General features: G+C 40.8%; 1 protein-coding gene across 1 annotated transcript in view; it reads left to right on the top strand.

Moving 5' to 3' along the window:
• The first annotated feature begins 7,819 nt into the window (after positions 1-7,819).
• CHRM3 (cholinergic receptor muscarinic 3) overlaps positions 7,820-25,795 on the top strand; it is a 375,774-nt gene continuing 357,798 nt past the window's right edge. Inside the window, exon 1 of the mRNA XM_074988643.1 lies at positions 7,820-7,898. Coding sequence (XP_074844744.1) covers positions 7,892-7,898 — 7 coding nt within the window. The 5' untranslated portion in view covers positions 7,820-7,891. The remainder of the gene's footprint in view (positions 7,899-25,795) is intronic.

Genomic DNA, 25,795 nt, shown 5'->3' with positions numbered 1-25,795 from the left:
GGCTGGCAACGTCGATGTTCAACTTCGACGTTGCGCAGCACCACATCGAAATAGGCGCTGCGAGGGTACGTCTACACGCCAAAGTAGCACACATCGAAATAAGGGTGCCAGGCACAGCTGCAGACAGGGTCACAGGGTGGACTCAACAGCAAGCCGCTCCCTTAAAGGGCCCCTCCCAGACACAGTTGCACTAAACAACACAAGATCCATAGAGCCGACAACTGGTTGCAGACCCTGTGCCTGCAGCATGGATCCCCAGCTGCCGCAGCAGCAGCCACAAGCCCTGGGCTAAGGGCTGCTGCCCACGGTGACCATAGAGCCCCGCAGGGGCTGGAGAGAGAGCATCTCTCAACCCCCCAGCTGATGGCCGCCATGGAGGACCCGGCAATTTCGACGTTGCGGGATGCGGATCGTCTACACGGTCCCTACTTCGACGTTGAACGTCGAAGTAGGGCGCTATTCCGATCCCCTCATGAGGTTAGCGACTTCGACGTCTCGCCGCCTAACATCGAAGTTAACTTCGAAATAGCGCCCGACGCGTGTAGCCGCGACGGGCGCTATTTCGAAGTTAGTGCCACTACTTCGAAGTAGCGTGCACGTGTAGACACAGCTTTAAAGTCCAGTGATGCCAGAGTTTGGGAGTCACTTAATGTCTTGGTAACAGTACCTCTCAATTCTACCAGCATGTTTATCATATTTGCAGCTGTGTGTCTGAAATAATGCTTGAAAGTATGGACATTTAGTTGTATTTGAATACAGTGTGCATGAGAGCCCCATACTGCCAGTGTCATTGCAAGATGGCCACCAGAGCCTAGATACTCAGGTCTATAATCTAGAAAGGCAATAATTCTAAATTATAAGAGTTGGGTCTGATTTTGCTACTCTTAATTAGAGTAAGGGTTGCATGACTGGGACATATGCTTTCAACTGGATTTCACTTATAATTCATGATTGCAAGTGTTCATTACTTGAACTTTCAGACATTTGGAATTTGTTTTAAAATAAGCTATTTTATTAATTCAGGTTTATATCTCAGCAGATATAAATGGAGACCAATGTAAAAATAATTTTCCAAAGTTCAAATTAGTATGTCATTTTACAGTGGAAAGCATGACCTGCAGAAGTCATTGGAACTATTTACGTGCTTAAATTTAAGTATGCACATAAACGTTCGCAGGATTGGGACTGTGGCATTAGAGTTTAACATTCTTAGTCAAACTAGATTGCAACTATTTAATTGGCATACAAAAATAGGAATGTAGCTAGTAAGAGAGACATCTCTTAATTTTATTATTTTTTTCCAGGACATAATTTGGGGGAAATGGAAGGTATGTCTATGGTCTCTTTGCTTCTTGTTGCTTTAGTTAAAATAGATTGTTGGGACTATCAAAGGACTTAAGTTTCAGCTGGACTGAAGCACTGCCCCACAAATCATGCTAGCTCTCTAAAAAGTGGTCAATGGTTCAAGTAATCACCTTTGAGGATAAAACTGCCACAAAATGCAGGCAGAAAATTGTATGATGCTTTTGAGGTTCAATAGGACCAGTAGGGAGTTGTATTGCTACTTGTCCGTAAATTTGTGTTTTTGTGCTGATCAGCTTTGATTCAGAGCTAGCACCTCACCTTGGCTGCCACCAGCCTGTTTAATCTTTGCAATGTGAAACCAGCAGCCCTTGCAGTCTCAGTCTGACATCTTTTCCTAATATTGGCTACGTCTACACGTGCAGCCAACATCGAAATAGCTTATTTCGATGTTGCGACATCGAAATAGTCTATTTCGATGAATAACGTCTACACGTCCTCCAGGGCCGGCAACGTCGATGTTCAACTTCGACGTTGCTCAGCCCAACATCGAAATAGGCGCAGCGAGGGAACGTCTACACGTCAAAGTAGCACACATCAAAATAGGGATGCCAGGCACAGCTGCAGACAGGGTCACAGGGCGGACTCAACAGCAAGCCGCTCCCTTAAAGGGCCCCTCCCAGACACAGTTGCACTAAACAACACAAGATACACAGAGCTGACAACTGGTTGCAGACCCTGTGCCTGCAGCATAGATCCCCAGCTGCCGCAGAAGCAGCCAGAAGCCCTGGGCTAAGGGCTGCTGCCCACGGTGACCATAGAGCCCCGCAGGGGCTGGAGAGAGAGCATCTCTCAACCCCCCAGCTGATGGCCGCCATGGAGGACCCAGCAATTTCGACGTTGCGGGACGCGGATCGTCTACACGGTCCCTACTTCGACGTTGAACGTCGAAGTAGGGCGCTATTCCTATCTCCTCATGAGGTTAGCGACTTCGACGTCTCGCCGCCTAACGTCGAAGTTAACTTCGAAATAGTGCCCAACGCATGTAGACGCGACGGGAGCTATTTCGAAGTTGGTGCCGCTACTTCGAAGTAGCGTGCACGTGTAGACGCAGCTATTGTGTCAGAAAACTCTTCACAAACTTCATCATCTTTTCCGAAAATCAAACCCATGTTTCTGAGTGTGCCCTTCTGAAAACATTGACCATAGTCTGTTAACTTTAATCAGCCAGGAATTAGTGGAAAATGAGAGGCAGATAACAAACGTTAGTTGCAATCTGCACCTTGAAATTCAATTACATTCAACAATTTGCAGAAAAAATAAACCAATACGTATATTGACTTACACATATCTCCTGAGTAATCATCTTGGTAAATTAGAAATAAAACGCATTTCTCAGTTTTGTTGTGAAATTAAGCTCTTTTCTCTTTGTGTATTGACATCACTAATATATATCTCATTGCTGGCACCTGCCCTCCCCAAAACAGATCAAAACAAAACATAAAACCCCGGAAAGGGGGTTGTAGGCACATTTAAGTGTATTTTTTCCTTTTTAAACCTTTAATTAAAATATCTAGAATTTTAGAAAAGAAGGAAAACTACATTGCCCCAAATGTGCTAAGGAGAGAGGGAAATTTGAGAAAAGTAACAGGAACGATACAATGCCAGGGAAAATAATCTTTGAGTAGAAATTGGACCTGGGAGAAAATGAGATAAATGCAATATGAAGAACATCAAGCAATTAGGGAAATAATGCACTGAGAATTGTTATGTTTATGTTATGTTTAGTTTTCAGATATCTAACCTCTGTGTGCCATACTCAGCTTTATTGAGGAAAACTAGCACCCTCTGGGGAATCAAATACTTTCATGTGATTGGGAAGGTAAATATCCAGTTTGGCTGGATGTGCAAAAGTGAACTTCAGTAAAAATGCCTGAAGGTGCACCCACTAGAAAGTTTTTGAGAAACAAAATCTATTATATAAAATTATTCTGACCAGAAGAAGATAATATATCTTGGTATCTGAGAAGTCTCTGAATCTTTCTCTATATACGCTAGTGAGGAAATACAGTAGTATCTCAGATACCACAGCATGGTAAGGTGTGGGAATATTTACATTTTAACTGTGCTCATAGTAGTTGCAGAGGTAGATATTAATTAGTATATGTTGATTTTTATCGGAAACCTTTGAATCTGGGTGGATAAAAATATTATTTAAAATGGATTTTTATTTAAATCAGAGTTTTGTATTTTAAGTCATCAATAAAATAGTAAATTTATCATTTAAAAATAATTCACAGTGTAATCTCACCACAAACATGCTACTACTAGGGCTTGTCTACACTTGCCCCCAACTTCGAAGGGGGCATGTTAATCAGGGCGATGTGAGATTACTAATGAAGTGCTGTGGTGAATATGCAGCACTTCATTAGGCTAATTCTCCCCTGCGGCAACTTTGAAGTGTCAGACTTCAAAATGCCAGTATGTGTGTAGCCGAGGACTCTGCCCACACTACCTCAAAGTGCCTTTACTCCCCAAAATGTTGAGGAGTAAAGGCACTTTGAAGTAGTGTGGGCACTTCGAAGTGTCCGCAGCTACACACATGCTGGCACTTCGAAGTATGACACTTTGAAGTTGCTGTGGGGAGAATTAGCCTAGTGAAGTGCTGCATATTCACCACAGCACTTCATTAGTAATCTCCCATCACCCTGATTAACATGCCCCCTTTGAAGTTGGGGGCAAGTGTAGACAAGCCCCTTGAGTCTCATAAATATGAACTAACAGCTCTCCTTTATCCAGCCCAGCAACTAGCTCTTGCTTCTGTAAAGTTTTGGGCTTTCAGTTTCTTTTTCTCAGTAGACTGAAGTAATGTGTACAAAGAAAGATACAAGCTGGACAGGATTGTTTTTGTTCAGGGCTTATGTAGTGTTGAAGCTGGGGCAAGTATGGCAGAGGAGTCAATTAAGACATTGGCTACATCTGTACTATGAGATAAATTTGAATTTAAAGCAGTTAGCTCAATTGTACCAAGTGACTATCTTCACTGATGAAGACAGTCTGGTGAAGCAGGTCTTTGCCCATGAAAGCTTATGCTCCAAAATATCTGTTAGTCTATAAGGTGCCACAGGCCTTCTTGTTGTTCTCGAAGATACAGACTAACATGGCTACCTCTCTGATACTTGTCTTCACTGTAAATACCATTAGCTTGATTTAGGGAGCACTGATATTGATAGCATAATATCATTGGAATTGGGTGAGTGTAGTGTCAAGTTCAAATTTAACCGTTTGAATGAAAGCTAGTGTGGAAGTGCCATGTCTTTGAATTGAATTCATTAGCCTCCAAAGCCTCACTGGAACTGTTGCACCTGGCTCCCGGCTGCCAACTACATGTGGGAGCCAGGGAACTGACCAGCGCATCAACCCTGGTAAATTTCCCAGCTCCTGCAAGTGGTGGAGAGCTGAGAAACTGCAGGAGCTGCTGCACCTGGCTTCTGGATGCCCATCACTCAGAGGAGCTAGGAAACTGACCAGTGCAGCACCTGGATTCTTGCTGCGCCTGGCTCCCAGCTCTCCATGAGCCAGGCACAGCAGTGTGCATCAGTATCCCAGCTCCCACAAGCTGGAGGGACCTGGGAACCAGGCAGAAGGGTGAGCGCTGCAAGCAGTCAGGATGCAGCAGGGCCCAGGGGAGAGCACAGAATGTGGGGCAGAGGGAATTGTGGGATAGGTTCCCTAATGTGCTGCTGTACTAGTTGATGTTTGGCCACTCTAGTGTGGCAGCACTAACTTGACTTTGTGTGGACTTTGTGGGAAGTGAGGATACTCAAAATCGAATTTATAAAACACAGAGTTATAAAATCAAATTTAATAAAATCTAATTTATCTGGTAGTGTAGATGTAGCCATAGTCTTAACAAGAGAGAAACAATATATAGTTAGAGATGGAGGGAGCATAAAAAGGAACAGTGGAGTGTAGAGAAAGGAAAAAGGTAAGACATGATTCAGTATACAAATAGCTTCCTATATTTTCCCACACTTTTGCCTCAGAAAGACTCCTGTCTTCTGTACATAAGTGAGACCCTATTGAAATATATTGAAGAATTTTTTTCCCTGGTTAAAAAGCGAAATCACCAAGGATAAGCAGTGCAAGGAGAAGATGCAAGAATGACACATCATAAGGAAAACTTATTGGGAGCAAATGATGTGGATGGAAATCTGAATATGTTTGAAGAACGATGTGGATCAAGTGGTTAGCAACTCAAATAATTTGCTTTGCAATTCATCATTCATCAAGACTTAGCAAGTAAATTCCCAAGCTATTAGACATATTGGATGTTATTACAAAAAAAAGATTAAATTAGCTAATCCCGATGGCTGATGTGCTTAGTTAACTAGGGTTAGATTGTTTTAGCCAATTTATTAAAATATGGTTTATTCTCAAAAAATTTGAAGAAAACGATCATTAGCTAGATGATGGTAACTCACCCAAAATATTGAGCACTGGATTAAAATGGTATGAAAGGATGTTCTCTGTATACTGAAACCTATTATCCATAGTCTTACACTTTAGAGAAATTGCTGCTGCAGTGCTTATTCTATTGAAATGTGGAAGGCATTTCAAGAGACACTGACAAAAGAAATATCTCATCAGAAAGTTAACTACAATAAAGAAGAGAATAGATCAAAAGCTAACTCAGCCACATTTTCTCGTGATCATTCTTAATCTGAGACATAAAAGTAGATGCCTAATTTCTGACGCTGACGCTGCTGCCATGACATGAGCGTTTCAAAATCAATGCTCATGTATGGTAATCATAATGAGTTTCAGAGCTGGAATGAAAACATTTAATCAGTTCAGCTATGTCTACACTACAGTGATCTTTTGAAAGAAGCTCTTACAGAAGAGATCTTCCAAAAAAAACTTCTTTCAAAAGATCGTGTCCACACACAAAAAAGCAGATCAAAATATCAATCCACTCTTTTGATAGAGTGTCCACTCTGCCCCTACTCTTTCGAAAGAATGGGCAAGGGATTGAAAAACGTGCTGTCATGAGGACTGTTCTTTTGAAAAAAAGGGCCCGTGGAGTGTTTGCACATGCTTTTTTTTAAAAAAAAAGCTTTTGAAAGAAGGCTCTTTCCTGATTCAGAGTGGAGTACGGCTTCTGGAAGAAGAGCTGTGTTTTGATTTCAGATTGAAAGAGCACATTTTGTGTATAGATGTTCCACATGTTCTTTCAAAAAAGGGCCTGATTTTTTGAAAAAACTTGCAAGTGTAGACTTAGCCTATGGCTATGTCAACACTACAGAGATCCTTCAAAAGAAGTTTTTCTGGAAGATATCTTCTGAAAAAAACTCCTTTCGAAAGTGTGTGTCAACACGCAAAAGAGCAGATCAAAAGAAGGACCCTGCAGAGCATCTACATGTGATTTTTTTTGAACGAAGATTTTGAAAGACGTCATTTTTCCTGAAATGGGAGTGGAAGAGTGCTTTTGAATGGAGTGCCGCATTCTTTGGATTTGCTTTTGAAAGGATGCTTTTTGTGTGTAGCTGTTCTGCAGGATCCTTAAAAAAAGTCTTTCCAAAGAATTAGCTAGTGTAGACAGGGCCTACGTGTTTACTGATGCTGTTTTCAACAAAGTCAGTCTCCTGAATTAGTGTCAATAATTAGTCAGGCACATCTTAACAGAGTTCCTTCAGTTGCTAAGCCAACTTTTCACAACAATAACTTCCTCTGCAGACACATCATTTGGTATTATTCACTCAAATCTAAGAAATTGCCTGAACTTGAAGAAAAAACAGGAAAACTGATATTTCCGTCTCAGTCTATGAGACAAAAGGACAGTGTGGGTATGGAAGAAGAGAGCTAGTTGTAGTAGTTTTAAGAGCACTATACATTTAGCATCAGGAAGAAATGTCTGTTAGAGTTAATAAAATTTGAATATTAAAAGGAGGATAAAGACGGCCATCAAATGTCGACTCAGGAGACTGCCACAATTGCAAATGTGAAACACAATGCAACTTTTAAGATTTATGTTAATAAAATATAAATGCTATTCTCTGTGTGCTTGTGATTTAGTTCTTCCATTCCTAGTGTACTTCTGCTGCAACTGCAGCTTGATACAAGTAATGAGTATTATGTACCATTTAGTAAATTAATAAAAATCAAGTTATGTAAAAATATTACACAATGTATATCTGGTTAGATGTTGTAAAATTCTGTAGTGAGTTGTAAATTAACATACTTTAATAATCAGATATGCACCATTGTTTAAAAAATGTGAATGAACATTATTGGAAACCTTTATTTAAATCAATTTCTTTGTGATTAAATCCACTTTGCTTGGAGTTAAGTTCCAGATGGTTAATCTGATTTACATGTTTCTTTTTACCTTCTAGATCTTCCACCCGAAATCCAGGTTTCAAAGGAGACAGCACCCTCTAGAACCCTGATGATTTTGCCTTTTTTAATTCATCTACTGTTTTAAAGATTGTTCAGCTTCTTTTCCAACATTTTGATTTCTACTTTTGGCAGCTGCAATGGCTTCTTCAGAAAGAAGTGTGTGCTCCTCAATTCCTTTGTCTGCTTTGCAATGATTGGTAAGTTACTGAACTAAAGTGTCAGTGTAGGCAGTACACTTGACAATATCACCTTCAGTTAAGAGTAGTTACAGAGGAAATTTTCCAGTTTTATTGTCAGCCAAAACCAAAGCAATGCTATCCTCTCTATCTGATGAAAAAGCCATAGTATGGTCATTTCCTTTGTATCTCTTTTTCTCTCTCCTGTTTTCCTCCATGATTCTTTTGGCAAAATCACTGCAATTGAGATTTAAAATAAATAAAAAAATAAATAAATAAATACATTTTAAAAAAGGCTGAAAACCTAGAAAAACTGAGGATTAACATGAGATCATTGTTTTACTTATTTTAAACCTACCTGATCATAACATAATCTAAAGTGTATGTCGACAAAAACAGGAGGGGGAATGGGAGCTCATTCTAATTGAATCAGTGCTGTAGTTTATTTTGTATTTATTTACTACTAGGCATTTGTTTTAGTTCATAATTTTAAAATTTAAGATGATATTTTTATTCTTCACATAATCATGGTTTATTTCTGTATTGCTGAACTTCTGTATTTAGTGGTGTGAAAGTGCTTAGGTAGTGTCGAAGTAGGCAGTGGAAATGCCTAAGAGAAAAGATAGATCTTTACTTTATCTTTACTTTTCTTAATAATTTACAGTAAGGAAATAGGCTTAATATAGGATTAATCTTCTATGTTTTATGATTATAAAGTTGATCTGGATGTATTGTATTTCAGTCTTGCTTTGCTGTGATTTTATGCATTCACATGCTTAATTTTCCAGTTTAATAATACAGTCAGTATGACTATACAAGAGTGAAAAACAAATAACTTTTGAAAAATAGAAGGGTGGCGGGGAGAAGGGTGAAATCCTAATAAAAAGGAAATGCCATTTAATAAAACATGTAAAGCGTTTCTTCTTATGATGTTAGCTTTGGAGAATGGTGTTTCTAATACAACCCTTTAACTAAAAAAATCAGCTTATTTTGTTTTAAAACTGACCCAGTCTTTGGAACACACATAACCTTGTTCAAGATTGTTTGACAAAATGGCTTATGAATCGAAATAGCTTTGCAAAGCTCCAGAATAGTTTGTGAGGTTTGTAAAATGACTATTCTTGCTCAAGAGGAATTTCTCAAGTGAAACAAAACTTCTACCTCCCCCAAAGTTGGGAGTGTATGAAAAGATGTATATTTATAGGAGATCTGGCAAGAACTCCTAGAACACCACCAAATTTTGTCTGAACGACAAGGGTATAAATCCATTTTACTTCCTATTAACTAGTAATAAAATATGATATGAGGGACAGCAACTGCTTTTTTACCAGTAAAGGCATTCCTGGCTCTCTTTTTGTGCCCTTATTTAAACACTCTAAGGCTGCATGTACACTAGCTAGCTCTTTCAGAAAACCTGGCTCTTTTTCAAAAGAACATGCATAGCTCTCTTTCAATCTGAAATTGAAAGAACATGGCTCTTCTTGTGGAAGCCCTCTTCCACTCCCAGATCAGGAAGAACACTTCTTTTCAAAAGCTTCTTCCAAAAAAAAGCTTGTGTAGACATTCCACAGGCCCTTTTTTCAAAAGAGCAGTCCTCATGGCACCAGATTTTTCGAGCCCTCATCCATTCCTTTAAAAGAGTGGGGGCTGTGCAGATGCTCTGTATCAAAAAAATGGCTTGATCTTTTGATCCACTTTTTTGTGTGTGGATGTGCTCTTTCAAAAGAAGATTTTTCAGAAGAGATCTGGAAGAACTTCTTTCAAAGGACTGCTGTAGTGTGTGCATAGACTAAGAGAAAAAGTTGCAATTCTGTGTTTTGTTTAGTATGTATTAGGAACACTATATTAGGAACCATTCGAAAGCTATGTTGCTTTATACATAGTACAAGATAACTGTATTGAGTAATAACCATACAGGGATAAAGTTTTGACCACACACATTATTTTAGTAAACTTATATTTCTTTGTTGATTTAGGTTTTTCTGAATTATACAATTGTTTTATTAAGAGAGTTTTAAATATCACAGAATCACAGGGCTGGAAGGGACCTCAGGAGGTCATCTAGTCCAGCCCCCTGCTTCAAGCAGGATCAACCCCTACTGAGTCATCCCAGCCAGGACCTTGTCCAGCCGGGACTTAAAAACCTCAAGGGATGGAGAATCTACCACCTCTCTAGGCAACACATTCCAATGCTTCACCACCTGCCTGGTGAAGAAGTTTTTCCTAATATCTAACCTACACCTTTCCCTCTTCAATTTCTGACCATTACTCCTTGTTCTGCCATCTGACACCACTGAGAACAGTTTCTCACCCTCCTCTTTAGAGCTCCCCTTCAGGAAGTTGAAGGCTGCTATTAAATCACCTCTAAGTCTTCTCTTCTGTAAACTAAACAAGCCCAAATCCCTCAGCCTATCCTCATAGTCTTGTGCTCCCGACCCTTAATCATTTTTGTTGCCCTTTGCTGAACCTGCTCCAGCAAATCCACATCCTTTTTATACTGGGGGGCCCAAAACTGGACACAGTATTCCAGATGTGGCCTCACCAGTGCCGAATAAAGAGGAATAACTACTTCTCTAGCTCTGCTCGAAATGCTCCTCCTAATGCACCCCAGTATGCCATTAGCTTTCTTGGCTACAAGGGCACATTGTTTATTCATATCCAGCCTTTCATCCACCATAACCCCTAAGTCCCTTTCCATCGTACTGCTGCTGAGCCAGTCGGTCCCCAGCCTGTAACAATGTTTGGGATTCTTCCGCCCCAGGTGCAGGACTCTACACTTCTCCTTATTGAGCTGCATCGGATTTCTTTTGGCCCAGTCCTCCAATTTATCCAGGTCCCTCTGGATTCTCTCTACCCTCCAACATATCTACCTCTCCCCCTAGTTTTGTGTCATCCGCAAACTTGCTGAGGGTGCAATCCAGTCCCTCATCCAGGTCATTAATAAAGATGTTGAATAACACTGGCCCCAGAACCGAGCCTCGCGGCACTCTGCTTGAAACAGACTGCCATCCAGATATTGAGCCATTGACCACTACCTGTTGGACCCAACCATCAAGCCAGCTTTCTACCCATCTTATAGTCCAAGGATCCAATCCATATTTCCTTAACTTATGGACAAGAATGTTGTGGGAGACCGTATCAAAAGCCTTGCTGAAGTCAAGGTATATCACATCCACTGACTTCCTCATGTCCACAGAGCTTGTTACCTCGTCATAGAAGGTGATCAGATTGGTGAGGCAGGACTTGCCCCTGGTGAATCCATGTTGGCTACTTTTGATCACTTTCCCCTCTTCCAAGTGCTTCAAAATGGATTCCTTGAGGATTTCCTCCATTATTTTCCCAGGGATTGAGGTAAGGCTGACGGGTCTATAGTTCCCTGGATTGTCCTTCTTTCCTTTTTTAAAGATGGGCACTACGTTTGCCTTCTTCCAGTCATCTGGTATCTCCAAGAGTCTTCAAGGATAATGGCCAAAGGTTCAGCAATGACCTCTGCCAATTCCCTCAGTACCCTGGGGTGCATTAAATCCAGACCCATGGATTTGTGCACATCTAGTTTTTCTAGATAGCTCAGAACTTGTTCCTTCCCCACAGATGGCTGCCCTCCACCTTCCCATACTGCATCATCTAGGGCCGTCATTGGGAAGTTGACTTTGTCCGTGAAGACTGAGGCAAAAAAAGCATTGAGTACTTTAGCTTTTCCTGCATCATCTGTCACTAGGTTACCTCCCTCATCCAGTTATCACCTCCTGTGATAACTCATTTATTGTTCACATGCCTGTAGAAACCCTTCCTGTTACTCTTCACATCCCTTGCCAGCTGCAGTTCCAATTGTGCTTTCGCTTTCCTGATTACTGCCCGGCATTCTCCAGCTGTATGTTTATACTCCTCCTTAGTCAACTGTCCACATTTCCATTTCTTGTATGCATCCTTTTTGAATTTAAGCTGACTAAGGATTTCCCTGTTAAGCCAAGCTGGTTGCCTACCATGTTTGCATTTCTTACTACGCAGCGGGATTGTTTGTTCCTGTGCCTTCAGTAAGACTTCTTTAAAATACTTCCAGTTCTCTTCAACTCTTTTCCCCTTCATCTTCATTTCCCAAGGGATCCTGCTCATGCGGTCTCTTAGGGAGTCAAAGTCTGCTCTTCTGAAATCAAGGGTTTGTATGTTACAGCTCACCCTTCTTCCTTTTGTCTGGATCCTGAAATCTACAATCTCATAGTCACTGCAGCCCAGGTTCCCCCCGCCCCCACTTCTACTTCTTCTACTAGTTCTTCCCTGTTTGTGAGCAACAGGTCAAGTTGTGCACGGCCCCTGGTCGGTTCCTTCAGCACTTGTACCAAGAAGTTATCCCCAATATTCTCCAAAAACTTCCTGGATTGTCTGTGTGCTGATGTATTGATCTCCCAATAAAGGTCTGGATGATTAAAGTCTCCCATGAGAACCAGGGCCTGTGATTTGGAAGCTTCACTAAGCTGCCTGAAGAAAGCCTCATCTATCTCCTCTCCCTGGTCTGGCGGTCTATAACAGATACCAACTACAACATCACCTCTGTTACTTCAATCTCTAAGCTTAACCCAAAGACACTCAACTGGATTTTCTCCTTCCTCATACTGGACCTCTGAGCAATCATACCGCTCCCACACACAGAGCGCAACTCCTCCTCCTTTTCTCCCCCGTCTGTCCTTCCTAAACAATTTATAACCTTCCATGACCGTGCTCCAGTTATGTGAATCGTTCCACCAAGTCTCCGTTATTCCAACCACCTCATACTTGTGTGACTGTGCCAGGGCCTCTAATTCTTCCTGTTTGTTCCCCAGGCTTCTGGCATTAGCGTACAAGCATCTTAGAGAAGGGGCTGATCGGCCCACTTTCTCCTCTTCACCCAGGAAACCCACTTGATTGTTCCCTCCTCCTTCCCCACTTACCTCCAGGCTTGTGTCACCTTCCCCCGACAAACCTAGTTTAAAGCCCTCCTCACTAGGTTTGCAAGCCTGCCCACAAAGATGCTCTTTCCTCTTTTATTGAGGTGGATCCCATCTCTTCTCAGCAATCCCTGTTCACGAAACCGAATCCCATGGTCAAATAGATAGGGCCTAATGAAAAGAGGAATGAACTATTATTTACATATTACCATCTCCAGCCTTGAAACCTTTCTGTATTTACATATTTTTGGATGAGTTAGGTCATAAGTGGCAGCTGGCATGTTAAATTACTACTCATGGTAACTGCCTTATTTTAAAGGCTGTGGTAGATGGTATAGTAATATAGATTACCTGACAAGCAGTGCTTTGTTAAAGATCATTTATTTGCAAGCTATTGCTGAAAACGGAAGCCATGTTACCTTGTTATCACCAGTTGCTGAGCACTCGAGCCATGAAGCACAGCAGATATGACAGTCTTGTGGGATAAGATTGGAGCAGAAGAGAATTTCTAATAATGTATCCTCATGAAGCAAAAACTTTGCTTGGCAAGAAAAGATTTTTTGCCAGCTTTCAAGTTGTGGCACCCTTTTTAGGTATTTTAAAGAGAGAGATTGCTGCCGCAGTGATTGTCTGATTGCTGCTGCTGTGATTCTCTGCATTTTGTCTTTGGGGCTCTTGGGCACAAGGGTTCTCATGACTTTCCTGTTTAGTGTGTCTTACTTTCAGATGGCCCTCTGCCTGGTCCCTCCAGGGTTTGCCAGTGGCTTGTGTGCCTTTAAAAAGAAGCCCCACTGGTTTCAAAGGTCTGGGGACTGGAGCTTCCTAGATGAAGAAAATGTCCCCAGAAAAAGAATGACACTGAATGCAGTTGGCCAAAGGTACACACAACACCAGGAGCACACCCACTTAGGTAAGATGCAGTGGCAGATACAATAAGGCAGGTGCTTCCTTCAGCTCAGAATGGAGTTCCAGCTAGGAACTGCAGAAGACTCCACCTATTCTCTTTGTCTTGCCATTGGACTTCTACAGTCCCTGGTGAGACAGAAAACGGAGGATCTGTGACAATATTTCCATCTTTGTTTTGGCTTGGCATACACATCAAAGGTTTGTGCGTCATGGTTGCTTGGTGTGGTGTGGGGAGGACTGAGGCATTTGTTGGTGACTCCCATGTCAAAGAAGCCCTATGTAGGGGTGGCCTGCTCTACACCAATTCATGGAAAACAACAGGGAAAGTGGGGTTAAAACACTTCCTTTGAGCTTTCTCTTTCTTGGCTCTAAACAAATGATTGCTTGTTGGACTGTTCACACTATGTTCACCAGCCTTGAACTGATAGACCATGAACTTTGGAAAACAGAGATCTACAGTCTGCCCCGAGTGAGATGAGTCTTTCAAAAACTGCATCACTAGATGATCTAAACTATTTACTGCTGGCCTGGCAACCCTAAAAATGATATACTGTGTCAGCGTTGCCATCAAGAACTTTGACTTCCATGCATGCACACTCCGATATTTGTCCATGAGAGGACCATGTGAATATGGATGTGACTGTGAATTCTGGAATCCTGACTTTTCTGTAATCTGTAGCCCAGCACTTGACTAATCTAAACAGCAAAAAGATGAGTTCTGTTCTGAACTGTAACACATCATCAAGAATTTTCCCATTAAGAACAGAGTTTCTATTTTTGTTGATTTCAGTGTCCATAAGGGAAAGGACTGGGAGCACTGAGGACATACCATTGGCTTACACAGCAGAAATGGCCAGTGTGTCCTTGAGCTTTCTCCCTCTTGTAAATAGATGATCTTGACTATCTATTTTGGTGGTGGCAGCAGCAGCAGCAGCAGCAGCAGCAGCAAGATCACATGGAGGCACACCTTCTCAGGATACCTGACTTCATCTTGAGCTTACGCAGAGACATTCACAGCCTACTATATGCTTGATGAATGCATATCCCTGATTGGTACACTGAAAATACCCTAGTTAGGGCCAGGTTCCAATTACATCAAAAAAAAAAGATTCTTCAGGTAAAGTCAATAGGTAAATCTCATTTCAACCTTACTAGCATGAAGGACTCTAAGGTATGTGCAGTTTCCACATGTGCTTGTGTATTTCTGAAAATGATCAACTTGGTTCCTCTGATTCTGGTGACTTGTGAGAAAATTTCAAGAATAAGAAGCTGGCAATTGCAAAGGATTTCTTTGGAATATTAAAGAAAAAAAAGAGCCTGACTGTTTTGCAACATCTAAGCATTTCCTGCTCCCACCCAGGGAAAAGAAAAAGCAAGCCCGCCTACCTTTAATGCAACCATCAAGTCCAGAAATCCCAAGTTTAAGAAGCTAAGGCTGTGGTCCAGAAAGTCACCATGGAATGTGTCGAGAACTATTGGCAAGACCTAGCAAAAGAAGAAAGTATTGAATTGTAGGCAAACACAAGGAAAATCAAGAGGGCATCTTAGATACTTCAGTCTGAAGGGCAATTTAGTGGCTAAATAATACATTATTAGAAGTCAGGACACTGAATCATTAGCACAGTATTACAAGGGAGTGGGGAAGAGGCAATTGACATCTGCCTCAGAAGCTAATAGTACTCTTGCTTACTGTTGAGCTGCTAGCCGGCAGATATATGCATTGTAGAACAGGACAAGCACAGGGAATGACTCAAATTATCCCATGCCATCTGACGACCTATGACCAAAGATCCAATGACACCTCATGCAGGTAGTATAGGTTTTTTTTTTCCCCGCCCTGTTGGACTTTTCCCCCAGAGCAGAGTTTAGGAGGTCCCAGTTACAAGGGAACATTGAAGAATAGGGAAGATGGTATTGGAAAAGAGTTCTGTTCTGTCTGCTAGCTGAGGCAGGGCTCCTATGTGGAAAAAAAGTATGTGATCATGTAATTAAAGGCTGCATCATAATTCATATATGGAGGTATGCTCAATTAAGCTTACACTGCTTTTGAATGCTTGACTTCATAATCTTTACATTCTCTTCACAGAGGTTGGAATCTGATGTCCCATTGCTTTCTTTTTGTTTTTCTTTTAAAGCAAACAAAAATGTCAATGCAAACAGAAATTCTATCACATAGAACTGTTTTGACCTTCAGTTTGATTCCTCAGCAGGTTTTGGATTTTTAGGTGTAAGCACAGAGCTCTTCTCTTTGAGCTGACAGATTAACTTGTAGCAGTAGTTCGCTGACCATATGGATGAGGCACTAGACCAGTGGGTCCCAAACTTTTTGGCATTGTGCCCCCTTTTTGATTTTTGAGAAATCCTCACACCCTGTCACCTCTTCTTTACCATCATCCAACCCCCATTTTAAAAAAATCAATTTGTAATTTAAAAATTAAAATAAACACAAAAATTGGTATACAATTATATTTAAAATTAAAAATAAGCACAAATAGTTTTTCTTGGTCCAAAAGTTGAATAAAAATATAATTTAATATCAGAAATAGCAGAAACACAACAACTTTAGTGTGAAGGATGATGCTGCATTTTCTTTACATGTTGGGAAATCCTAGGTTTGAAAGATGAAAGTGCACAACACAAATTGTTTTCAACATTCATTCTATTCTTTGTTTCATTTTTAATGTTACTAAACTCAAAAAGCTTCTTCTCACAGAGGAACATTGACAAAAATGGAAGAATAATATGTGTCACTTCTTTTCCAACTTTTGAGTACATTGAGAAATATTTTATCCAAAATTCTGCCAAGCTTGAGTTTTTGAAATTATCTTTTGCACTTGAATCATATTTTATTTTGAATGCTTGTTCTTGCAATTCATCTGGCAATGAATCGACATCAATGTTAAGTGGATTGCATACCTATTTATGAACTGGGCTTCCAGAAAAGTCGTCTGGAAAATAGTGGATGAATTTGTCAGCAAGGCAGTCCAGATGAAACACAGTTTTGTTCTTCACATCCTCTTTATGAAGTTTTTGGAAACCTGCATTTTCAGCAAGTGACGAAAATGTTGGAAAAGACGAAAAGTTAGGCATCTGAGCTCATGTTTGATGTTTCCAAAGCTGTTTTTTTTTTTCCCTTAAATGCTTTGATGGAATCAGTGCACTATAATGTTTGCAGCATTGTTTTCTTGCAGCTTCAAACTGGGGTTATTCAAAGATTCAAAAATGTTCACAAGATACACCAATGGAAGTTGAAATGTTTGGTCCATAAACACATGATATAAATCTTTTTTCTGTTGTTTGAGGAAAATTTCCATTTTGTTTTTCAGTTCAAATAATCTTGAAAGCATGTTCCCTTTGGAAAGTCATCGTACCTCTGTGTGAAACAAAAGAACTTTATGATCCACTTCCAAATCTGCACAAAGCTGCAAAAAACCTCTTATTTAAAGCACTTTTCTTCACAAAATTAACAACATTGATGGTCAAATTCAGCAGGTCATGTAGGTCATCTGGAAGGGCTTTAGCAACCAATGTTTACATGTGTATAATGCAGTGAGTTGTGGTTCCTGTTGAAGTTCTTTTCTTTAACCAGTGTCACAAATCCAGAGTGAGAGCCAGGTATCGCTGGAGCACCATCTGTGCAAACACCAACCAGTTTTCCCCATGAAAGTTTATTTTCTTCAAAAAAGTCAGAAATCATTTTCATAACGTCAGAAGCCTTTGATGTAGTCATCAATTCCTTTGAAAAAAAGCAGTTTTTTCAGAGTTCCATTGTTAAAGAATTGAATGTAGACAAGCAACTGACAGCATTGTGCTGCATCAGTGGTATCATCACACTGAATTGCAACAAAGGAGAAGCCAACATTGCCCCCACAACTTGATGTTTAAGATCTTTCGCCGGGTCTTTGATGCAGCATTTCACGGAATTGTAGGAAAGCGAAATTTATGATAGTTTTTCTTGCTTTCAACACCAACCACGGTATCAACAAGGAACACTTCACAAGAGTTTCTCCGATTATGTGTGCAATGAGCAATGACAGTTCATAAGATGCTTCTACCGCTTTGGCCAATGCTTGATGAAAAGCTCCACGAGTGTCCAACCGCAAGCATTTCAAATTTTGAAGTTTAACAGCAAAAAACTCATTTGGTTTGTCTGTCAAAGTGCTGTGGTTCTTTGTCAAGCATTGCTCAAGATGGCTAGGTCTCAAGGTGTCATTACTGAGAACTGTGTGGCATACTATGTATTGAGGATGATAGATCCCTTTTTTCCATGACAGTGAAGCCATACTTAATGTCATCTTCATCATACTCCCTTTTCTTAATTGCAGCCATAATACATTAATTTAAAAAAATCTATAAAAATAATTTTCCTGATTAGAATAAATTTAATGGATGCAAGTTCCTTTGATAAGTTATCGTGAATGTTTATTTGCTACTACTATTATGTATGGATGCGTTCTGCCTTATACATTCCCTACCACCAGTAACCGTGGAAGACTGGCTACCTACTCCCACGATAGAACAGTCCCAAACACTCCCGTGAGCATGCTTGAAAGTTCAAAAAATTTCCATTGCCTTCCACATCATTCTTCAGCCTTCCCACTGACTGACCCAGTACCTCCACATGTCAAAAGGCAAAAATATATTCACATTTTGTGATATGAAATTTGAAAATAAATGTTTTTAATGGCAGTGGTCTCCAATCATTATGCAGCCAAGATCACTTTTTAAATGTCAGGGCAAGCCCCAAGACCCCACCTCTTTTTTGAGGCCCTGCCCCCTCCTTCTCCTCTCCACCATTTGCTGTCCCCAGCTTTCACTTGCTCTCACTAGGCTGAGACAGGATATATGGGCTGTGGGGTGGGAATGAGGGATTTGGGTGTGGGAAGGGGTGAAAGGTGAAAGATCTAGGAGGGAATTTGGATTCAGGAAGAAGTGGATAAGGGGCTGCTAGCTCAGGGATGGAGCTCCAGGCTGCAGAGTGTTGGAGTCAGGTGGAGTGTTGGGGTGCTGAGCAAACCACTGGCTTGTGGATGTGAGGTTGCAGGAGTTCAGGTTGGGGTGGATGAGGGGCTCAGAGCAGGGAGGTTAGGAGTATGATGGGCTCTGGACACATATTTGCAGTGTGTGGATTGTGCAGTAGTGTTGTGGCAGAAGACTGGAGATGTGAGAGGCTCAGAACAGGGGGTTCTGGTGTATGATAAGCTTATGATTGAGGTGCATGTGGGGATGCAGGGGTGTTATGACGCTGTGGCCAGATGGGGGCTTGCTGGCCAGGCTTCGTTTTTAAATAAAGTATGTCCAACATATTTCAGCATTGCCTTCATTTATGGGAGGGACAGGGACCTGTACTTGTGGGGGTCTGGATGAGGGTAGGGGACAGCTTGGCTGGTACTTGGGGGTGCTGCAGCTGCATGCCAGATCCAGGGTCTCAGGAAGAGTGTACACTGCTTCCTCTCCCCAAACTGCTGGTGTGTTTCCTAAAAAGCTGAGTCTGTTGCCCGCTGGTGACTTCCTTCCACCTGCTGCCTTCCTGCATAGGGGGGTGGGGGCAGAGTGTGGGTCACAGGTCCATGCCAGCTCCAGTTGCTGAGGCAGCATGTGCCTTGCTCCTCAATCCCCATAGCAGCCACACGCTGCCTGAGCAGTGGAAGCTGGCATGGCCCCAAGACTGCCACTACCCCCTGCCCTCTCCCACAGGAAGGCAATAGGTGGAAGGATGTTTCTGGTAGGCAGCAGACCCAGCTTTCAGGAAACACGCTGGCTGTTTGGGGAAGGGAATCAGTGCATGCACTTCCTGAGACACCAGCTCTGGTGTGCAGCAGTGGGACTCCCCTCACCCACCCATGCCAGAGGAAGCTGGCACTACCTCCATTTTTGCAGGAGGTAACACCAGCATGGGCTCTTTCATGGGATTGGGGGGAGTGGGGGTGCTGGATTGCCTTGTGCCCCCCCCAAGAATTTTGTCATGCCCCTCCCCCAGTTTGGGAACCTACACACTAGAAGGTAATGAGACATACAGTAATGCAGGCACCCTTTTTGACCACCAAGACATGGCTCCACGTACTGGGGCACATCACAGCAATGACATTCATAGTTCAGTTTTCCATGTTACATATGTGTTGTCTACAACATTGGCTTGCACTTACTACATACCTGCACGGCACAGCCTTGAGAAGTGACTCGTGCTCCCTCATGAGTACTACAATACTTTCAATAGTGGACATCCATTTTCAATCTACTCATAGGTTGAGGAGCCCACTGCAGCACAACGTCAATACAGAGAACATGGTCTCAGTGAGAGAGGCATGTCCACATAAATATCCTAGAGCTCTGCACCATTCACAGCACCTGCACCAACTTACTTCCACTGTTAAGAGGCAGAATCATCTGTGTCCTCACAGACAACACATTCTCTACATTTTACATCAACTGACGGGGGTGCCTGATCACATTCTCTATGTGCAAAAGCTGTCAAATTTTGGAATTGCTGCCTCAGGAATCAGGTAATCCCCACAGCAATGTACATACGGGGCAACAGAATGCGAGAGCAGACAGACTGAGCAGATACTTCTCAGATACATGAGCACCAAAGATCAACACCAATGTTCTCCTCTCAGTCTTCCACAAATGGGGTTTTGCAGCTATAGATGTATTTACAACACCTGAGTGGGACTAGGCAAGATATAACTAGGGGATGCCTTTACCATTCACTGCATAGGCCCTCCTCTATGCTTTTCCACCTTTTCTGCTTATAGCCAGTGATCAACAATATCCGTTCAGACGGGGCCACAGTGATCCTATTAGCTCTAGCCTGGCCAAGACGACCTTGGTTCCCCTATCTGCACTATCTATCCATAGATCAGCCAATCCCTCTGCCTATGGTTCCAAATCTCCTAACACAGCATTGGGGCAGAACATGCCATCTCAAAATAAGGACCATGAATCTTACAGCATGGCTTGTTCCTGGTTCTAGAATGAGGAACTCATCTGCTCGTACAGGGTCAAACAAGTCCTTCTAAACAGCCATCATCCTTCTGCTAGAAGCACCTATCAAAACAAACGGTCACGTTTTCAACAGTGGTGCACAACATACAATTTATACCCAGTACAGTCCCTATATCTACCTTGCTTGACTACCTTATATCCCTCACTGACATGGGCCTCTCAATCAGCTCCATCAGAGTATACCTGGCGGTGATTTCAGCTTTCTATGATTCTGTGAATGACCACTCCCTCTTTACACATCCCATGGTAAAATGCTTCCTCATGGGATTGCAGAAGATGTGTCCAACTCTGTACCCTCTCGTACCACTGTGGGACATCAATCTGGTCCTTAATGCACTTACCAGACTACCTTCCAAGCCTTTAGCTACTGGATCACTGCAGTATCTGGTAACGAAGGTTGTTTCCCTCATAGCAATAACATCTGCTAGTACGACAAGGCACACTCGAAGAAGAGGAAGTTACTCACTTGCAGTAACAATTGTTCTTCAAGATGTTCCCTATGGGTGCTCCACTACACTCCTGTCCTCCCTTCTACTTGGAGTCTACAGAGACTTCAGGTAGAAAAGGAAGAGAGGGAACATTCACATCATGTGCACACTCCCCAGAGTGACCAGTGTGCAAGACTCTCAGTGCTCATGCATGGTGTGATGGAGTACTGCTGTGTTAAAATCTCTCCAATCAGCAGCACGGGGTGCCGCAAGAACTAAGTGGAGCACCCACAGGGACAGATCTCGAAAAACAATCATTATTGCAAGTGAATAACATCCTTTGATTCGTAACTGAATAAAACATTAATGCTACGTCTACACTGGAGAGTTTTGTAGACAAAACTGAGGTTTTATTGACAAAACTCACAGAGCATCTACACACAAAATACATTTTGGTGACAGAAACTGTAGAAAGCTGTATAGATGCTTTGGGAGACCCTTATGTGGACAGAGCAGATCAAAAGATCAATCCACTTTTATGTGTAGATGGGATCTGATGACAGAAGTTTTGTGGGAACATCTCTTCTTCTAGTGTATAGTTAGCCTAAGTTTCTTTCAAAAGTTTACAGCTAAATTCTGCCTTAATGCAGGTTTGAAACTTTACTATACAGAACAAAAATGCTGTTTGTCCTTTTCATAGTAGGTTACATTTAACAGTGATGTACTACATTTACATTGTTTGTCTTTTGTCTGCTGCCTGATTACCATAGTTCCAAATGAGATGTGTGGTTAACTGGTCAGTTCGTAACTCTGGTGTTTCTAAAGCTGAGGTTCTACTGTAACTGAAATTGTTTCATACTTGTAAGTTTTGGGCAAAACTAATTTGTGGGCTTCTTCATCTGCACCACATATAACAAAGACATAGGTAGTAATGAGTATATTAAAAGAAAATCGTCCTACTTGACATATCACATAGCCACATTTTTTGTAAAATAAAGAAGAAATTATATACATGTCAAACAGACTATTATCTAATCTCGTTTAAATTGTAAGTATCATCTCATATGCAGTATATTCTTGCATATTTTTGGAAGCTTCTTAAATATTTACACTAATATTATTTGTTCCCCTCTTGGTCACAGCTTTTATAAGTTCAAGATAAATCTTCAGCTGTACTTTTATTGTTGTTATATTCTCAAAATTATTGATAAGAAAACTACTACATGGAAGAGGTATATCCTGCAGTATCAGAATACCTTATCTTATTTTTCTTATAATATTAAGAAAAAATATTCTTATGTCCTACCATAGCAAAGGATGAGAATAGTGCTGAGGAGTACATTAAATACATAATGAGGAGTACGTTAAATTTCAGCTGCTAACATCTTGATCAGTGAAGTATTTGTGTTAATTTTTTTCACATTGCCTGTGGTTAAGTTGCAATGAGATCTGTGTTAAAATGTAATAAAATACATTCTTAATAATCTAGTTTTATTGGTTATTTAAAATCAGTAAGGTAATCTGAGCATTGCATTTTTTGTAGACTTTTGTGTTTTAATAGCAATGAACATCTGTCAGGTTATTTTTTTAGCATCTTGAACACTTGCAATCATTATAAGTTGATAACAATTGTTTACCTTCAAGCTATTTTAAACTTTAAAGCCAATTTATACTTTTTGCATCTTAGTTTTCCAAGCAAAATAGCTCTTTCATTAAGTTAGTTTGCTATCTGTTTTCCTAGAAAGAGAAATGTGTTTACATTCTGTAAACAATCCCTTTTTGTTCTCATTTCCTTTGATTGCCATCCTATTTCCAGGATGCCACTTTTAATACTCTGCAGCCAGTATTTCCATTGTTCTTTGGGACATTGCAGAGAATATTCTATAAATTGGCTGCATATATCCCTTTCCCAAGAGATAAAGCCATTTTCTATTTTTTGTATCCCCTGACTTGAATTTGTAATTTTTTCACAAAGCTATCTTTCAAAGATGGCAGCACAATGAATTGGTAGTGTATCATCAATGTGGCTTTAATTTGGGGAAAGCTGCACTAGTATTTCATTTACTTACTAAATCATCCCTTATCATGTAGCATTTAAGCATGTGGTTATCCATATCATCATGTGAATGAAGTAAAATAATGTTGTTCTGATCTATGATTTGTCACACTGAATGCCTTTAATTTTTTTTTAATTATTCTTTTCCCAGAACTGTCATCTATAGTGCTGTGAGAACCTTAATGTTTATAAGTGTTAACCTCCTCCTTCAAGTTCCCTTAATCTTTCCAGTACTTTGTAGTTAAGGAAATCCATCAGTGCTATTCATTATCAGCTGGTAGAGTCATTTTGTGAAGTGAGACACTCAACAGCCAGAGGAGTTGAGTATGTTCCATTCCCTACAGGCCAGTCTAGCAACATGTGATTCAGAGAATCATAGAACCATAGGGCTGGAAGGAATCTCAGGAGGTCATCTAGGCCAGCACCCTGCTTGAAGCAGGATCAACCCCATCTTCTGTATGGCAGTGGTAGATGAGCAACCTGCATCTGTCATACACTTGTTTTAGTGGTCAGATTTTTGCATTTGGCACATATTTTATAGTGTTTTGATATCCCAGTTTCTCTCAGAACTTCAGAATTCTTCTTGATTTAGAAGGTATATATATATGAGATGAGCTTTCACTTTCCAGCTGTTATGAATGCTTGGTAGAAATCTTGAATTTTTAGTCTGTTGTTATCAAGCAATATCACTTGCTAATATACCAGAAATTCATGCTTGTGTCTGTCAGAATAAAGTGATATCAAAGAACAAAAGCCCAAGTGAAGCTATGAACATTAGTAAAATTAGTATTAGGAGACAATAAAGAGACACTTTAAAATTAAAGCTACCACTTAGCATGCCATCTAAGCTACATGAACAGAAAGATGATTAGATCTAACCATTAATAAGACTATGAATAATGTCAGCCAACTGACAGTTTACCTCAGCTTATATAAGATTTGTCCAGTAATTCAAACAGACTTTGAAGCTTCTATTTTTTTCTTTTTTGTTGTTATTAAGAATTCCATCTCCTTTTCAAGTACCGTAATCCCAGTTAGTGTGTGAGGTGGGTATTTGCTGCACTAACTTGAGTGTCCTACATAGCAGGGAAAAGTAGGAAGAGTGACCCTAGTGAAAAAGTTGAAAGCAGAAGCTGAGTCATCCTTATGCTTTTCGGTCCAAGAGCACAGAACTGACGTTGACAGGTATTAGCAAGAAACTGCCATGAGGAAACTGGCTGGTTTAGGTTTATTTGTCCCAGACATATATTACAGTATACTGTAAGATAATATTCATGCTCTCTTTTTTTTCCAGGACAGATGATATTTTCAGTATCCCAGATATTGAGACTTTTTGTCAATTTTGTCAATTAACCCCAATCCAATAACCATTTACTAGTTGTTCTTTATGCACATGCTGAGATACTTGTATTGCACTTTGTTCTTGGACCTTTGTAATGGTCACCCCGGAAGAGTAAATATATAATTTTTTAGTTTGTCTTCCTTCTTTCACTTTAATAACGTTAAGTGTATCTGTAATATTAATGTTTCATCATACAAATACTGCTTAAGCTTTTCACTATTTCCCTCTGTTTTTCTGTATATGATCCTACCTCCTCCAAATTTATATGGAGGGAGGGTAGAAGCACATTTTTTCATGGATATAGATGTCAGGTATGTTGCAAATTTTAAAATGAGAATTTTAATGGCTTAGGATATTCTTGAATAACATTCCACACTAAACAAAACTGCATATAGAAGAGATAACGTACAGCAGCTGATCCTGTTGAGTAAGATAAGTAGAAACACCTGAAACTGCCATTAAACATGTGCCTGCCTGTTTTGCTAAGCAACAGAATTCACCTTTTTTGTTCTATTATGTCTGCTTTCTGTGCTCACATGGTGCGAAGTTGCTGTATTCTGAATTTCCTTTCCATAGGGGAAAGTTGGTGTAAAGCAAAGGCTATGTCTACGCTAGACTAAGAAAGTCAACCACAGGTACACAATTCTGTGCCAATTGCGTATCAAAAAATAAATGTGTCTCTGCTTGGCTAACTTGTCTGTCTATACAGGGGAAGATTGATGGGAGAATTTTTCCCACTGACCTCCCTTACTCTTTGCATGTCGTGAGGCGTACAGGGGTTGACCAGATGCGCAAAATTGATCCCTGGAAGATCCTGAGTGGGTCAGTTTTGCATGGTAATGTAGATTTAGCCAAACAGAGGTGGCAAGACCAGCTGGCTGAGAACACGCTGGTATGGAGAGGAGTAGGGAATCATGGATGAGACAGAATGCAATGACAGCCAAATTAAGATTTCTCTCTCTCTCTCTCTCTCTCTCTCTCACACACACACACACACACACACACAGTTCTTGTCCATCATTAAAGGTATTATGTGATGTCAAAAGAGTCAGTTTTTCCCTGGGTCAAAGCTCGACTCACTGCAGTGAGTGGGGAATGGGGTAAGTAGTCACCTTAGGCAGGCAGTAGTGGCTTTACAACCCTGTACAATCCATGTATTCTTTGCATAAGTTAGAACAGCTCCTTCAGTTGCTCTAATTTACACCCATGGCATGAGAAATATATACAGAGAGAGAGAGAGAATGCAAAGGACTCACCTG

This window comes from Carettochelys insculpta, chromosome 3 (genome assembly GCF_033958435.1).
Source record: "Carettochelys insculpta isolate YL-2023 chromosome 3, ASM3395843v1, whole genome shotgun sequence".
NCBI classification, from domain to species: domain Eukaryota; kingdom Metazoa; phylum Chordata; order Testudines; family Carettochelyidae; genus Carettochelys; species Carettochelys insculpta.
The sequence above is the reverse complement of the archived record's forward strand: the minus strand, read 5'-3'. Positions and strand labels throughout refer to the sequence as shown.